General features: G+C 31.8%; 2 protein-coding genes across 2 annotated transcripts; one reads left to right on the top strand and one right to left on the bottom strand.

Annotated features, from left to right (window-relative positions):
* Nucleotides 1-357: 357 nt before the first annotated feature.
* Nucleotides 358-696, top strand: HELRODRAFT_158665 (hypothetical protein; the record flags this gene model as incomplete). Its single annotated transcript, XM_009010672.1, has 1 exon — nucleotides 358-696. One exon carries the CDS (start codon nucleotides 358-360, stop codon nucleotides 694-696), a length of 339 nt encoding a protein of 112 aa, XP_009008920.1.
* Nucleotides 697-5763: 5067 nt separating this feature from the next.
* HELRODRAFT_63316 (hypothetical protein) lies at nucleotides 5764-16981 on the bottom strand (the record flags this gene model as incomplete). The annotated part of the gene is made up of 8 exons (XM_009010671.1): nucleotides 5764-5909; nucleotides 10973-11066; nucleotides 11128-11235; nucleotides 11302-11393; nucleotides 11464-11652; nucleotides 11721-11828; nucleotides 13222-13299; nucleotides 16924-16981. The coding sequence occupies 8 exons, from the start codon at nucleotides 16979-16981 to the stop codon at nucleotides 5764-5766; spliced, it is 873 nt and encodes a 290-aa protein (XP_009008919.1).
* Nucleotides 16982-17232: the final 251 nt, after the last annotated feature.

Here is a 17232-nt window from a genome sequence, read left to right as displayed (position 1 = left end):
ACATGGATGAAAAATTGTTTACTACAAATGCAGTTTTAAAGTAAGATAATTTGAATTACCTGCCTCTACCTTTACCTCTAAACTCCTTTGAATCAGTTGCTTTGAAACTTGTTTGTGATTAGAAGAAAATTATGTTACTAGCTGTTTACCGACCAGGCTCTCATCCAGTCATACCATTGTTTTTAATGAGCTCACATTGATGTAAGAACAAATTCGCTTGCGCAGATTCTGTTGTATTAACTGGAGATTTTAATGTTTACTTAGAAAAAATAGAGGATGCACATTCACGCAGATTATAGAAGTTTTTCAGTTATTTAACTTATTGAACTTAAAAAAATCGGGTTAATGAACCGACCCATGCTCATGGCAGCATACTGGATTTGGTGGTCTCGTCGACGGAATTTCCTGAATTCTCATGGACTTCACGGAGTATATTCTGACCATTCCTTGATTCAGATAAGTTCTCCGATGATGTTCAGTTTTCCAGTCGGGGTGAAGAAAATTGTTCGATCATGGAATCAAGTTGATTACAAAAAATTCATTTCATTGATATTAAACTCGCCAATTTGTGGACCATTTGAATCAAACGATCCTGAATACTTGCTTAATTTATTTGAAAGGGAGATTGGAATCATTACGGATACTGTTGCACCCAAACACATTGTCACATTTAAAGATATTTCAACCTCACCTTAGTTTGATGAAGATTCAATCGATCAATCAATGATCCTCCTTTGTCCATCAGGGGACCGTCGAGGCCGATGGTGTACATCTAAGCAAGCTTTTTACATTTCTTTTTTTTCTTTCCAAAAACCTTTTCTATCTTTGGCCAATTTTATTGAATTCAGAATACCAACACCAGTCCATTCAGTAATGTCATCTATCACTTTCTTTGCAAGCCTACCAACTTTTTTTCTTCCAATCTTTTCCTCATAAGTACCATCTTAATCAATTTATCTTCCCTTATTCTACAAATGTGTTCAAAAAATCCCAATTTTTTTTCCCGGACTTTGTCATATACTCTTTTCTGTCTTGCAAGTTGATTTCTGATGGTTTCGTTCTTTACTTTCTGCCTCCAACTGATTCCCAATAAATTTCGGCAACATTTCATCTCAAATGCTTCCAATTTGTCTTTGTCTCTTTTCTTCATTGTCCATGTCTCACGTGCATAGAGCAAGCTCGGAAAAACGCAAGATTCTATCATTCTCAACTTTGTTTTTATAGATATATTTCTACTTTTCTATATTTCCTTCAACGATGCGAACATTCCATGGACTATTGCTATCCTTCTGTCAATTTCTTTTGTGCAGTTGTTGTCACAGGTTATAAGACTGCCAAGATACACAAACTGGTCTACATGTTCGAGTTTTTCTGATTCTATCTAAAATTCCGCATAGTTTCTGTCTTTCCCCGTAATCATCACCTTCGTATATCGACTGTTGAATTATCATGTTGATAAAGACTGCAGGCAGTTAAAGCAGTGTTGTAGAAGACTCAAGAGAGCATATCACCTAAATTCCTGTAAAATTAGCAGGGCTGTATTTGCGAATGCTATTATAAAGAAAATAAATTGTTTTCTATTAAACGAAAAAAAACGAGGGAGTGCTGACTCAAAAAATCTATAGAAAATTATCATTAATAAAGTTCTATGCAAAACAAATGCAGTCAACACTTCTGATATGTCAATCGAATGATTTTGCTCAATTTTTTAAAAACAAAGTTGATAAAATATTGGAACTGTTGCATGGTCCTGATGAGCCAGATTATCAATGTTGTCGGCTAAAACTCTGGTCTTTTCAACTATATTCCAGTGATGAGATCTGTCAAGTTTTATTAAAGTTACCATCAAAGTCATGCTCTCTAGATTATTAGCCAACTGAAATATTCAAGAAATATGTCAATTTATTTAATCCATTTTTAACGGTTTTTATCAATGCATGCTTGGTATCTGGATTCTATCCGACGTCATTTATTCCACTGATAAAAAACAGTAACATTTTGGCAAATTTCAGACCGTTATCTAATCTACCTTTTTTTTTATCCAAACTCATGGTACGTATTGTTCACAAACAGCTGGTTCATCATTTGAATCAACATGGGCTGCTGCCAAAGTGTCAATCAGGATTTAAAAAATTTCATTCAACTGAAACTGCACTGTTCGATGTATCGTCAAATTTTTTATAGTTATTGATTGACAGGAGAATTATCTATTAGCATTGCTCAATTTTAGTGCGGCATTTGACTGTGTCAACCATTCTATCTTATTAAGGAAGCTTCAACACTGTTTTGGAATTTCAGGAGGGATTGTTAGTACGAACTTATGCTACTAACAAGACACCTTGTTGTGAGTTAAAATAAATAAAACAAACACAATTCAGGCGTAATAAAATATTATCTTTATTCCCACGTGAATCTCGAACCGTTTTGTTTTACAAGCTATCAGGAAAAAGGGGAGAAATCGAGAGAGAAGCAAATACATAAAAATTAACATAGATTAGGTAACATTGAAAATTGCATTAATCTTTAATAATAATTAATACATAAGATAGTTAATAAATGAATGTTTGATCCCTACAGGATCATCAGGACCATGGTTTGAATCACACCTTTCTGTACGAAAGCACTAGATTTTGTTTAACAATGTTTTATCATCCATTCGAGAGGTTAATAATGGTGTGCCGCAGGGTTCGGTACTTGGACCTATACTGTTTCTGCTGTACACAGATGATGTATTAGATATCATTAACTCATTTTGGCTCTAAATTTGCGGATGATATCCAGATTGTTGCTAGCTGTGACTTGGCTTCAACACAACTCCTTGTCAACAGATTTTTTCAGTGTATGTCACAAATTGACTCTTGGACGATTGAGCATAAACTTAAATTATTAATAAATCAATGTAAAACACAACTCCTACCTGTTGGTATATGGCAGCAAATAAACAAAATACAATTTGATTCAATTAGCATCGGTAGCAGTGAAGTTGAATAATGTCGGTCGGCCCGCAATTTTAGAGTAATTTTTGATTTCTCAATGACTATGGACTCACACATAGGTAAACACTAGCTACGGTGTGTCATCATCGACTGTGGATGTTGAGGCTTATTAGGCTAATTGAAAGATGTCTCATTAGCTTAGCCCACGCATTTATACACACAAAATTAGACTACTGTAACAGTCTATGTTACAGCGTGTCAAAACAAGCAGTTCTGAAACTACAATCGATTCAAATCGTACCACAAAATTAATTGTCGGAGGTTTGAAGTACGATCATGTGACGTCAATTCTTAGGGATCTGCATTGAAAAAAAGAAGTTTGTCAAATTGCCGTTTTGGCATTTAAAGCGCTGAACGGATTGGTTCCTGGTTAACTGGCTGACAGATTGACTAAATCTTGCCCACAGCCTGGACGTCCGAAATTGAAATCAGGTGACATGAACTTACTGCATGTTCCTCAAACACGTCTGATGGCCAGCAAAAAAAAAACTTTGGCGTTACTGGCCCGGTAGTTTAAAACGGATTGCCACCGTTTCCTCTTTTCTGCAAGCAATGGAAACATTATCTGTTTAGGTAGTATTTTATTTCACGTGATTAATGTAATTGTAATGTAATTGCTGATGACGTGTTCTATAGATCGGTTTTCTTTTGATTGGAAACTGTTGTGTTAATATCATTTGCCAAATTTGTTTCTGTTGCCATGGTGTAACCATGGAAATATATATATATATATATACACATATATATATATATCCATGGGTGTAACATGGTTTTTTGTTTGTAACTTTTTTTGTATATTTATTGGTACTTACTGTTGTCGCTTTTGAGATCTTTTTATTTAAAAAGCGGTTTATAAATTTTCTAATAATAATAATAATTGCTTGCCTTGCTTCCAGTAGAGCGTACAATGGGTGAGATACGATAAAGGTTGAAAGTCTATTACACACTTTAAACCCGGTCACTGCACGCACTACGAAATAACTCAAAGCGACAAAATTTATTAATAATAAGAATTAGAGTCAAAGCCAAGACAACTACTAAAATTCACTAAACTTAAACCTAACAACTGTACCCTCACAAAAATCCACTGAGATCTATTGCTTAAACATGTGCAAACGTTCAACTTGTTCACCTAGAGATTTGTTTGATAAATATGATCGATCGTCTCGTCTTACCTGTCATCTAATTGAAACTTGATTTTCACATAAAAGCTATAAGGTTAAACTAAACCGCGGTAAGATGCAATTTTTTTCACCTATCAGTCGATGCGAAGCAACAGAATTCAAAAATTATTTATGAATCCATGATTATTATTACGATTGTTAAATTTTGTAAGACTGCACCGTACTCGAAATTGCACTTGGCATCAATTAGTCAAAATGTCTAATCAAATCATTCTCATATAAACTTCAACTCAATATAGTTAGAAAGCGTCCAAACAAAGCGACAATCAATGTTTTCATTCACTTCTTTTATACGTTGTTCTTTTTACTTAAAAAAAAAACTAAAATCGTGCAGTTAAAATTGTAGGGTTCGTAGGGATCAGCATATGCAAAATGCCTTGCCACAGACTTATTGTTAACTCTTTGTCAAAACTCATTACAAACATACAGTGACGTCGCTATCGCTAGTGTCGTTGTCACCCAGTGCGGTAAAATCATGGTGCCACCTCTCTAAATTTATTCTTATTTATTCACCATGTAATAAGTCAAAGTATCTCCATCTTTCTCGTGCTTTATCCTTTCAGGACATTGGCGACCATCGACCTCCACAAAACCTGATCTTACAATTACAATAGAAAGTTGCATCAGAGTTTTATTAAAACCGATTGCTTTTGCAATGCTAGTTAAAGTAGGCTATCTTAAAGATACCTTTCACGATGTTCCAAACCAGTCTGCACCTGCAGCTTTTTACAATTTTTCCGCAATTCATAAACCAGAACTTATCAGCATTCTGCAATTATTCCTGCAGAAAACTTTGATTCCAATAAATTTGTATGCTCAATTATATTTTCACTTCATAGCTAAAAAATCTTTTCAAAGAATCAGGAATAATCTCCATTTAAAACCTTTCTCTTAACTACCTATAATTTTAAAGGTTGTTAACTATTTTATTGCTATGAAATCGACAAACATAATATAAACAGAAAAACAGATAGTTAAGTAATTCACAAAATGAAAAAAGTGAAAATCAAATAACTTTATCGCTAAAATATAAATTGTAGTCCGTGCACAGTACGCGTATAATCTTCCCATATTAGTCCTGCACACTTTGCACGCGCACATATCGAACCCAACAATAAGTTTGACAAATTTTAGAATTCGTCAATGGTCACCATTTTGAGCAATGCAAACTCAACGAAAATAAATTTTTCTATAAAAAGATAGCCAAAAACCCAAAATTTTATGCAGTACATATCAGAATAAAATTCCATTCAACCAAAATGTTTTAAATGAAAAAATAAACTTTGCATGTCAAATATTCAAAAAATTGAGATTTCTCTTAAAATTCGTCTTAACAAAAATCATTTCAAAACATTATAGTAAGTGAAATTAGCAAAAACTGATGGACGATTTTAAATAAAATGAGACTTGTACTCTTGACGACCGACCCTAGACCTGCATTGCAGACGCAGATTTCTTAGCTTTCAAATTCAAGAATTTTCACTCACAATTTCTGTAGTCAATCTCTGTAAGTTGCACTTTTAGCGAGATCTTCAAATTAAAAATCTCAAAAATACCGCCAAGCACTTGAATAAGTTAGCTGATCAGATGACACACTCAGGGTTCCAACAATAATGACATGATTTATCTAACGAATTAAGATCATCGATGTCCTTTTCCGTCAATTGAAAATGAAAAATTTTTAAATTTTCCGCTAAATGTTCAAGATTTGTGGACTTGGGAATGACACCTGAAAGGGAAAAAAAATAACACAAGTGAAACTGTTCATTCATGAGAAGTTGGTTGACGTTCATAATTAATGTTATCAAACGATAAAAAATTATTAAATTCTATCTTTAAGTTTACTTTAAAAATTATTTATTTCGAAAAATGTAACTTGTTGCCAAACAGAATCAAAATAATCAGTGCACATTTCTAACCATAATAACAAAAAAGTACAAATTTGTAGTGTTGAATCATTTCATTTTTTTATTCTTTATGACGTAGCTCTGTCAAAAGCAGAGCTACTTAGATTCTATACTTTTAATTAAACTTTCGCGCCACAAAGGTTGTACACCATTCACATCACACGACGCACAAACACAATGCGTATGCACCTGCAAGTACCGCATTCTACGAGTATGATGGTCTTCGAGTTTTGGACAGATAGTATTCGAACTGTACCATCGCGTAATAGCAGCGCAAAACATGGCACATCTACCGACTGAGCAAATTCGGTGACCAGGTAAAAATGTAAATTAGGCCACTTTTTGTATGGGTACGATTGTAAATAACATATTTAAAAGATTCAGAAAACTTTTAATTTACCGTCGTTATGTCCATGACCAATTAACTTACTCAGATATTTTCATCAGCCACCTCGAAAATGGTTTATTCCAACCAGACTTCAGCTTATATCAAACCAACCAAGAACGGCCCCGCATGAATGTCCAGAATGATAAAAAATAGTTTCATTTCATCATAAGTTAGATGTGCATTCACTTATACAACCGATTGCAAAAACGTTCGAATTGGATGGGACAAAATAAAACCAAAATGAAATTTTGAGATTCTGATTTATCTTCAATATTTTTAATTGAATCTTCGACACGCACAACGCTGTATTTTCGAACTAAATTTACTACTCGTGCACTATCGATAGCGTTGCTTACGTTATCACCCTTCTCGACAGGGGCTGAAGCGGCATTTTTACTACCACATTCAACCTTCATTTCATGTGTTGGCAAGCTACTTTACACTAATTTGAATGTATCAGTAAATTTTCATTTCTTTCATTCACATTTTTCACATCATATTCATTGCGTGTCTTTGCAAACCGTTGAACATTTTTTTGAATGTCCACCATTATCTTCATGGCTGTGAAGAAACTCAATAACGGCCGGTTTCGTGTCGCTCAACATCTCGTTTGCAATATCATAACAAAATTTGTCGCATTGACATATTTTGCAATGTTCGGCCATACAAATGTTGGAAATTTATGTTTGACAGCACCAAGGAATACAGTGAACTGTTTATCTTTGTCAGAATTTAAAGAAAGGTCCGGCAGTTTGATTTACGATTTTTCCGCTTTTCGTTACAAAACATTTCGACTTAATACAATGCCTTCAACTTTGTAATACTTCATTAGCGCAACTTTCAAATTTCCATCACAGTTCCATAAGTAACGCAATAATCCATTCAAAATTAAATTTTCCGCTATCTTGACCGCAATCACAACTATATATATATATATATATATATATATATATAAACCTTTAACCCATTGTATAAACCTATCTTTGCAGAAGGGTATTTTTCCAAATTGTTTGAAGACGTAAAAAGTCATCCCTTTATATAAATCTGGTTCTCGTGATTTAATAAATAATTATAGACCTATATCCATAATCTCTACTTTTTCTAAAATTATGGAGAAAGTTGTCCATCATCGTTTATCCAATTTTTTAGATAATTATAATTTAATTAGTGATAGACAATATGGTTTCCGTAAAAACTGTTCTACTGAATTAGCTATATTCGATTTAAATCAATATGTTTTGAATAGTATTGAATCTAAGGATTTGGCTATTGGAGTGTTTGTGGATATATCTAAAGCGTTTGATACTGTAAGACATGACTTATTGTTAAAGAAACTTTTTAATGTTGGTATTAGAGGTTCCACTTATGAATGGCACAATATGTTTCAATGGGTGATTCCGTTTCTTCGTTTCGTTCCATCAAATGTGGTGTTCCACAAGGTTCCATCTTGGGACCACTTTTATTTAACATTTTTTAAATGATCTTACAAATTCATCATCACGCTTAAAATTCATATTATATGCAGATGATACAACGATTTCGTTGAATGGTAAATCCATAATCGAGTTAACTCAAGTGTTAAATGAAGAATTAGTTAGAATTTCTTCATGAATGAAATTCAATCAATTGAAGATAAATTTATCAAAAACCAAATGTATTTTGTTTGGTCCATCTATTGCATCTAACCTGATAAATTTTTATTGATGATAACTTAATCCCTAGAGTTCATTCAATAAAATTTTTGGGTATAACACTCTCAAGTAATTTGAATTGGAGGGAACATATTCTGGATATTTCAAAGAAAATTTCTAAGGGGCTTGCTTGGTGTTATAAATAAACTAAGACAAACATTTCCACAAAAAATTTATCCTTATTTTATTTATTGCATCATCGTTTGGGGTAAAAATACAAAATCACATATAATAATCCTTACTAGGTGTCAAAATTATTTTATAAGAATAATATATAATCTTCATATGTTTGATCATATAACTTATTTTTTCAAAAAACCTGGTATTTTATCAATTAATTATTTGTATAATTTAAGAATCTTAATATTTATTTATAAAATGGTTAAGTTAAAAATGTATATAGTTATTTCCATAAATTTATTATTAAATCTAACTCAATTGTTAAGAGACAAACTAGACATACCCCTGAATTTTATGTTTCAACTGTAACAACTGATCTGCTCTCTAATTCTTTATTTATTTATAGTATTAAATTATGGTCCTCCTTATCTTCTAATATAAAATTATTGTCTAGCATAATTAAGTTTAAGAAATCAATAATTATGCTGTCAAATTTTGAATATTTTTCTGCTGTTTAATTAAATATATAAAACTAAAGTTTATGTTAAATATCATTTATATTTCATCAATATGTTTTCATGACACTTTGGTTTTTATATTATGAACATTAAAATTATATTTTAATTGATTAGAACTTTAATTTTAGTGATTTTCATGTTAAAGTAAATTGAACAATTTCAGTTTTGCAACATCTCTTTTTGCTAATTATGTTATATAGTGTTTTGTTTATTTCTGGTCATATTACGTTATGTTATTTTTTTTTTGGAGGTGGCCATACAAGCATTGCTTCATGTCTCCATAATAAAAATTGTTAAATTGTTAAAAAAAAAAATATATATAATGTATATATATGCACATAACTAGAAAAATATAACGGCCTTCGCTCGCTTTAACGGTCGAACAAGGAGCTTACTTCCGAAGGGGAGTTAGAGGGTGATTTTTCATCGTTCGAGTCAAAAGTTCGAGTCAAAAGTTTAATAATTTCGAAATATTGCTTTTATTTAAAATGTAAAAATTTTAATTTTTTAAAATTGTTTTTCAATGTGGTAATTAATTACTTTTATTTTGAATAAATTTAAAAAAACTAAATCGACATTACCGAAAATAATTTAAAGTTAAAAAAATTGAGATTCTTTGCATATCCCTGCTTCAACCCATAAAAAAGTGTTGTATAATAATAATAAATAGGCCTCCCCTTGTGTGTGTATGTATATATATATATATATATATATATATATATATATACATATAAAGTAAATTATATTAGTATATTATCTATAATAATATAAATCAATTGCTGTTCGTTAGTCTCGCTAAAACTCGAGAACGGCTGAACGGATTTATCTTATCCTGGTCTTGAAATGTTCGTGAAGGTCTGGGGAGGGTTTTGTGATTGTGACACTTTACTGCTAAGTGAGCAAGAAATTTTCTCACTTTGATTATTGACAGTTTACGATGCAGAGGAGAAGACGACCTGACTTAGGTCGTCACAGTCAATCAAATGTTGGAAGAGCTAGCTCACGTGCTAGAGCTACCTCTGGTGCTAACCGCACTGATGACCAGAGAAAGACAGATCAAGAAAATAGTGGTATTGCTATGTCAGTATTGCGTTATTTAGTGAGTGATAATGAAGTTGATAGGCTTAGAATACAACGAGTTCGTGCATATCAAACACAACAACAGTAAACACAATTAACATGCGAGTATTTTTGCAACAAGATGAAGCTGCGAATGTGTTTGCAAAGCAGTTGTTAGACATTGGAAATAATAAAGTTGCGATGGATACCCCCCAGATACCGATGATTCCAACGGATTTACCATTCGATTTTAAACGCTTACAATTTCCAGTACGTCTGGCCTTTGCGATGACCATAAATAAATCGCAAGGACAGTCGTTAAAAGTTTGCAGAATCAATTTGGAGTTTCCCTGGACAATTATACGTCGCGAGTTCGCGCGTCGAAAAACCGTCTTTGTTTTAGTTAACTAACGCCGAATATGCTGTGATTTTTATCAATAATATATATATATATATATATATATGTGTGTGTGTGTGTGTGTGTATGTGGTGTGTGTGTGTATAATTACAAACGATATTCTGATAAAAACGTAAAAGAGTCGATTACTTAATAATTTTGATTCCATTTTTGGTTTTTTAGGATCTGTAATATGAATGTGAGTTTACATGCTTACATGCATTAAAATATTTAAAATATGCTCTCATTTTTACAATTTCTAATGTAACTGATCGTCTAATTTGGCGCAAAAAGTTGATGGCAAAGAAAACAACGTTCTATCTCGGGGAACCGGGTCTCTGGACGCAAAACGAAGATTGATTCTCATTTTTACAATTGTCACTGGTGATCATTACAAAAAAACCATATTTTCTTTTCGATTTCCAGATCATTTCTTTTCATTGATATCATTTCTTTGATTTCTTTGTTTTGATTTGATGAAATAAAAAGTGTCAAATGTCAAATATACATACACACATTGATGACCTTTATTATGCAGCACTGGCTTGTGTATAATTTCTAAGTAAAAATTAATTTTTTGCGACACAGAAGTTGTAACACCAACTCCACGATCGAGCAACATACGGATCACCACGCTACAATTATTTTATTATTTCAACTGAAAGCACAATAAATGGATAAATAAAAATAATATAGAAAAATAAAAAATAACCTATGTTTTGTTGGGCTGCCCATTTTAACAATACTTGTGCATTTGTTACGGCATGTTTTAAAGCAATTTGTCGCACCAGATTGTTAGATAACAGCTAGAAACACATAATAAAGTTAAGGGTGTTGACAAAAATTAAAATTTTCGATAGTTCTAACCAAATTATTACCCTGAGAACCTAAAGATGAATAAGCTTGCAGATGTAAGTTATTTTTTTGACAAAATTGTAACAATTTGGATTGTACCAAATGAGGATGATACTCAATCTGGAGGTTAAAAAACAATTATGAAATCGAAAATAAATTAGCAATCAAGGAAAATCATATAATTACTTGTAAAACAGATGGCTCAATCTTACAGTATTTATAAAGTTCTTCCAAATGCCTCATAGTATAATTAGAAACGCCAACAGAATTTATTTTTCCTGAAATTTTATTTACCATAACTATGAATCGCTTTGCAATCATCATCAATGAGCGAAATTGCACATGAACCTTCAATGACTAGTTTTTCCATTTCTTGCCAGGATTCGTTCCTTAACTTAATATTAATTTCATCTGAAGGTTTACAACCCTGGACTGCTGGCCAGTGAATCAAGAATAAATCCAAATAATCAGTTTGCAAATTTCTGAGTGATTGTAAGTAAAACACTCGACATCTTACGTTTCCATGATTTTTAGGACCTACAAACAGTTTTCAATAAATATGTAGAGAAACATCAAAAGATTTATAAATAATTAATAATACCAACCTAGTTTGGTGATTAGAAAAATGTCTTTTCTATTTAAATTATACTTTGGCAATAAAATTTTGAGAGCATTGCCAATACTTTCTTCATTTTTATAAACCTGAGCGGTGTCTAAATAATGTGAATATTTACAAAAAAGATATTTAATTTAAATAGAATTATTTAAAGGACGTCGTTGCATTCTGATTTTACTATAATAACACTTTATCTTCAAGGTGAAGTACAAATGGACCATTACCCAGTTTTAATCAGAATATCTTTCAATCTGACCTATCAGCTGTTGTCGACTCTGCTTCCTGCTCCATTAGACCTGAGTTGGCCCCTACCCTTCATTGGTATTTATTGGGTTTACTAAATCAACATGCTCCGCTTAAATCCTTAAAAATATTTTTGCTCTTTCTCACGAGGGGCACCAAGCACAAAGATAGTGTAAACATCTAGAAAAAAAAACTTCTGAATCCTTCGGCGGTGAAACACGCCTATAGGGTTGCAAAAAATCTAACCAAAGTCGCTGTCTTTAAATCTACATAAAGTTTAAATTTGTGAAAACTGATTCGAACCCACGTATCCTTTACCAATTGGCTAACGATGTCCTTCACAGCCACCCTGTCCATCATTATAACAAAAGGTTTCAAAAGATTTCAAAAGGTTTGTTAATTCCTTCGGCTCCCTTTTTCAGGAAAAAAAAATAAAAAAATTTATTTTTCAATATCCTCAGCAATTTCTAATTCCGGTCCTGTCTTTTTTCTATCGTGTAAGTATCAAAGTAAAATCTTCCTCTAATTTACAAGAACCGATCATAACGACATCACCTGTAAGACATCACCTATTGATCCAATCCAAACTTCAATATTTAAACAGTTCTCTTCCATTTTGGTACCAATCCTGGTTAAGTTCAGTTTTCAGCATAGAACGCGTTCCTTCATTCTATAAAACTGCTCAGGTTCTACCATTACTGAAGAAGCCATTGCTCGTTCCAGACGACCGACCAACTACCGCCCAAAATCTAACTTATCTACTTTTCTAAGATACTTGAACTCCTTATGCTGCGAAATGCGTCTAGCCTAGAACGAGTTAGATGTTCACAGTAATGCACCTTTGGTCGTGCTGAGGGATGGTGTACTTTATGTACTTGGACTGGCCAACCGTACTTGCGGGAGCAGGTCAAAAACATAAATACCAATTTCAAAACAGGCTTCAGAAGTTTTCTTAAATGAACTGGAGCATTTTCTCTAAGATGAGCTTTCACAATCAGAGCTATTTTTAATTTAATTCTTTCTGGCACGCAAAGACAGTTCAAATCATTTCGCATTTAGCTCGATATCAATTCAAACTTTATCTACTGTAAACTGTCCAGATGAGACAATTTAAATTCCATACAAAAATGAGCTAACTAATCAACTATATATACATATATATATATATATATATATATATATATATATATATATAACAATGAATGTGTTTGAAATAAAGAAAATCTGAACAAAATTCGAAACCCAACCAAATGATCTATAGCCATAGTTCAAGGCAGCATCAATTATCTGGAAAACATCATCACCTTTTAACTTGAATGTCCCAACTTAATGAACAAAAATTAAATATTAACTGTTTGTTTGTTTATCAATGACCATCAAAAACTAAAAATTATTTTAAATATGGTAATAAATCAGAAAATTTTAAATTCAAAACATGAAATACTAATTCAATTAATGCCAAAATTCACAATTACATTATTCACTTAACTTCGACAAAAATTTTGAAGTATCAAAGAATGAATTGAAAGAAAAGCTTTATAGGTTATAAAATATATAATTTATAAGTGTCAGAGAATAGACAAATATTAAAACTATGGTGAAAGTTTTCAATCGGTTTTCGATAGGTTTTAAGTGATTTCAACTTTCGAATTGATTACGATTAGGTGAATGAACTTGCTTAAGCTACTATTGAATCAGACTATATCCATTGAGCGTTTGGTTTTAAATCATTTTGAACTATTTTCATCGTCAATTATTAAATTTTATCAATTTTATAAGTTTTATACAAACTTTTTTATGAATACTTTTTTAAATTTTGGTTGGCTTTATTGCGATTACTAAGGCTCTCCGTTTGCATTCATTTGTAATTTTAACGGATTCGATTTAATCATCTTATTAAACCTTGTTGTATTATGTTAACAGAACTTGAATTATTTAAGGCTGTAATGAACTGGTGCTTTGACGGTCTCTCGGGCAATGAAGTCACATGGCTCATCTGGTGAAAGTGTAGTCATAATTGTCAAAAACTTTTTAAGATCGACATTAGTTGACAGGAGATTTTTCTAAGACCTTTGAAGTAAATAGGTAATTGATTTTCGCCAAAATCAAGCATCATAACGGTTGTAACCTATCAACGAGGATTATCTCCAATCATGAATACATTCTTCGACAAATTTCTTCAGATCTTGGAATTTTTAAATTTGTTCTATGGGTGCTTTATTATTCTTAAAAACTTGAACGTTCATCTAGAAAATCCACTTGACGCACATGCAAAGTCATTTATTTTTTTGTTGACATCATTTGTTTGTATCCAAACGATGTCAACAAGGTTGGGTAAGTATAGTATAGTTACTATTTTTTGATTATCTTTCATAATTTTCAAGACGCAAGTAATGCTGAAAACATACAAAATTAAAAAATATTTACACTGAAGCTTTTGAAAACCTATCCATGATCACAAACATAAATATCAGCCATAAAAACTCTTGAAATATTTTGAATATATTTTTAAAATTCAGATTCTTCCATTTTTAATTTCAACATTTACTTCATTTACTTTACCTTGAAAAGTTAGTGATGTTTTAAAATAATAAATAATTATATATTGGTAGTTTTTTTTCGTTTATTTAAAGTTAAGATGTATGCATGTTTTTGGCGAATAATTTAATAATATTAAATTTTATTAGAATTCTCATGTCTGCAAAACAGTCTACTGTGGTTAACTTTTTCCCAAAAAAAAAAACGAAAACTGGATGATGACGTAGTTAATAAAGTTGAAGAGTCAGCACACTGTTCTCAACAACAGATAAAAACTTCAGAATTATTCTTGATAACTAGACAACAATTGCAACAGGCAGATACAACAGAGACAATTAATCAATTTTTGAATTCAGCTTTTTCTCAATATGATGTTGATTTTTATGTTGGTAAAAGAACAACTGACGAAGAAAAGTACACCATATTAACAAATGATTGGTGTCCGGATAAAAATTACGTTTTTCCAGTGGTTAATCAAGTAAAACTACAAGACGTTCTAAGAATGCTTATCTAAATGAATTCAGACCTTGGTTAGCATGGAGTCATGTCCACCAAGGACCGTATTGCATTTATTGTGTCCTTTTTACACCTGATAATGTAGATAAAAGGAATCATATAACTTCTGGAATATTCGTCACTAGACCATTGAACAAATAATATAAGGATGTGAAAACAGACTGCACTTCTCATGTTTCTAAAAAGTATCACCAGACAACAACACACGTTTAGACGACATTTTCCCCGAGATCGAGGGTTGCCGTTTGGCTACCTATGATGAAACCGAAATATCCCTCGACGCCATTCCATCATAAGTAATTTATTTGGCTAAAAAAAAAAATATAAAAAAATAAAAAAAAAAAATAAAAAAAATAAAAAGTATCATCAGAACTGTGTAAAAATTTTAAAAGTTTTTTTGAGGCATTACGAGCAAAGGTCTAGTGGTATTGAAAAGCTATTTCAAAAGCAGATTGAAGGAAACCGCAGACGGTTAATACTTATTGTAGAAACAGCGCATCATTGTGGAAACCAAGGAATTGCTTTACGTGGTAATCGCAATTAACAAACCACTTTCCACCGAAGAACCAGAGGAGAACGATGAAAATTTCAGAGAATGCTTAAGGCTACGTTTATTAGCTGGCGATGAAAACCTAAAATCTAAAATGGCATCTGCAAACAACTTCAAGTTCACAAACCTATCTAAGTTGGAAGATACAAAATGAAATTATAGCAGTAACTCATTATTTAATGAGAAAAATGTTGTAAATAACGTCGATGCTGCTGGATTCTTTTTTGTGCTCTGTGATGGAACTATTGATTTTTCTATTAAAGAACAGCCGACAATTATTTTAAAATTTGTTAGAGATGACTGTATTCATGATGACTGATCGTCTAATTTGGCGCAAAAAATTTATGGCAAAGAAAACAACGTCCTACCTCGGGGAACTGGGTCTCTGGACGCTAAACGAAGATTGTATTCATGAATGCTTCGTTGGTTTTCAAGAAGTTCAAAATATCACAGGTGAAGGCATTGCTAATGAGGCATTGAAATAAGCAGAGATTTATATTGAAAAGATGAGAAGTCAAGAATATGACGGATGTGGTTCAATGGCATAAAATACAACTGTTTGTGCCAATGTACATCTGTAACGCAGAATATGAAGACTTATCTGAGACAGTAGAATTCTATAAACAAAACATCTCAGGAAATGAAAAAAAAAGATGAGATTGTTTGTTGGAAGGCAAAATGGCATCGAGAAAGAAACGAAGGAAAAGACATTCCAAGTAATGCAATAGAGACATTAACAGCAATCAGTATTTCACAAAGGATATTTTATCCTAATTTCTACGTTTTGATAAAAATTCTTGCAACACTACCAGTCACTACAGCATTTGCATAAGACAATTAAAAAGTTATCTTAGGAACACAATGTGCGAAGAACGGCTAAGTGGACTGGTGATGATGCAAATTCAAAGAAAAAAGGTGCCCTCTGCAGATGAAGTTCTTGATCAACTGGCAAAATCGAAAAGAAAATTTGACTTTGTTTTGTAAAATTTTTAAAAATAATAAATATTTTTAATCTTAATAAACATTTTAAACATTTTATTGTTTGAAATAATACCTGGTCTGGAAAATTAACTTGTCTGGTTTTGAATGAGTGGTTGTTAAGTTGTGTCTTACGTGTTACAAAAGTATTTTATTTGCCCCCTCCCCCCCTGAAAGTTTGGTCTAGTTGCGCCACTGCATACAACCATTTTAATATTTAGATGAAATGACACTAACTGAAATTGAATCTACTGATCCTCCATTACACTTTATAAAAAATTGTTTGTAATGTAATGAATAAAAAACAATAACATGGTTTAAACAGACAAAGGAATGCAAAACAAAAATGATATGAAAAGAAACTTACGCGATATCATTGGCATTGTAAATCCAGAGTTCAATAAAACTTGATCAAAACATTTCATGTTGAAATTTAAAATTGAATGTTAAAACTTTAGTTTTAAAAGAACCTGTTAACATTTTACAAAGTAGTGACTAATCAGAACTGAAAAAAAAGTGAACATAAGAGAAAATATAAAAAGTTAAATCCTAATTTTTGACTGAATCGATATAAAATGTTGAAAACTTTTTAAAAAAACTTTTAACAATTTTGTTGCCTCTCCCTCTCACTAAATTATACATATATTTAAATTCTTTATTATATATTATATTATAT

Source organism: Helobdella robusta, assembly GCF_000326865.2.
Source record: "Helobdella robusta unplaced genomic scaffold HELROscaffold_1, whole genome shotgun sequence".
Lineage (NCBI taxonomy): Eukaryota > Metazoa > Annelida > Clitellata > Rhynchobdellida > Glossiphoniidae > Helobdella > Helobdella robusta.
This window is presented reverse-complemented; position numbering and strand designations above follow the sequence as displayed.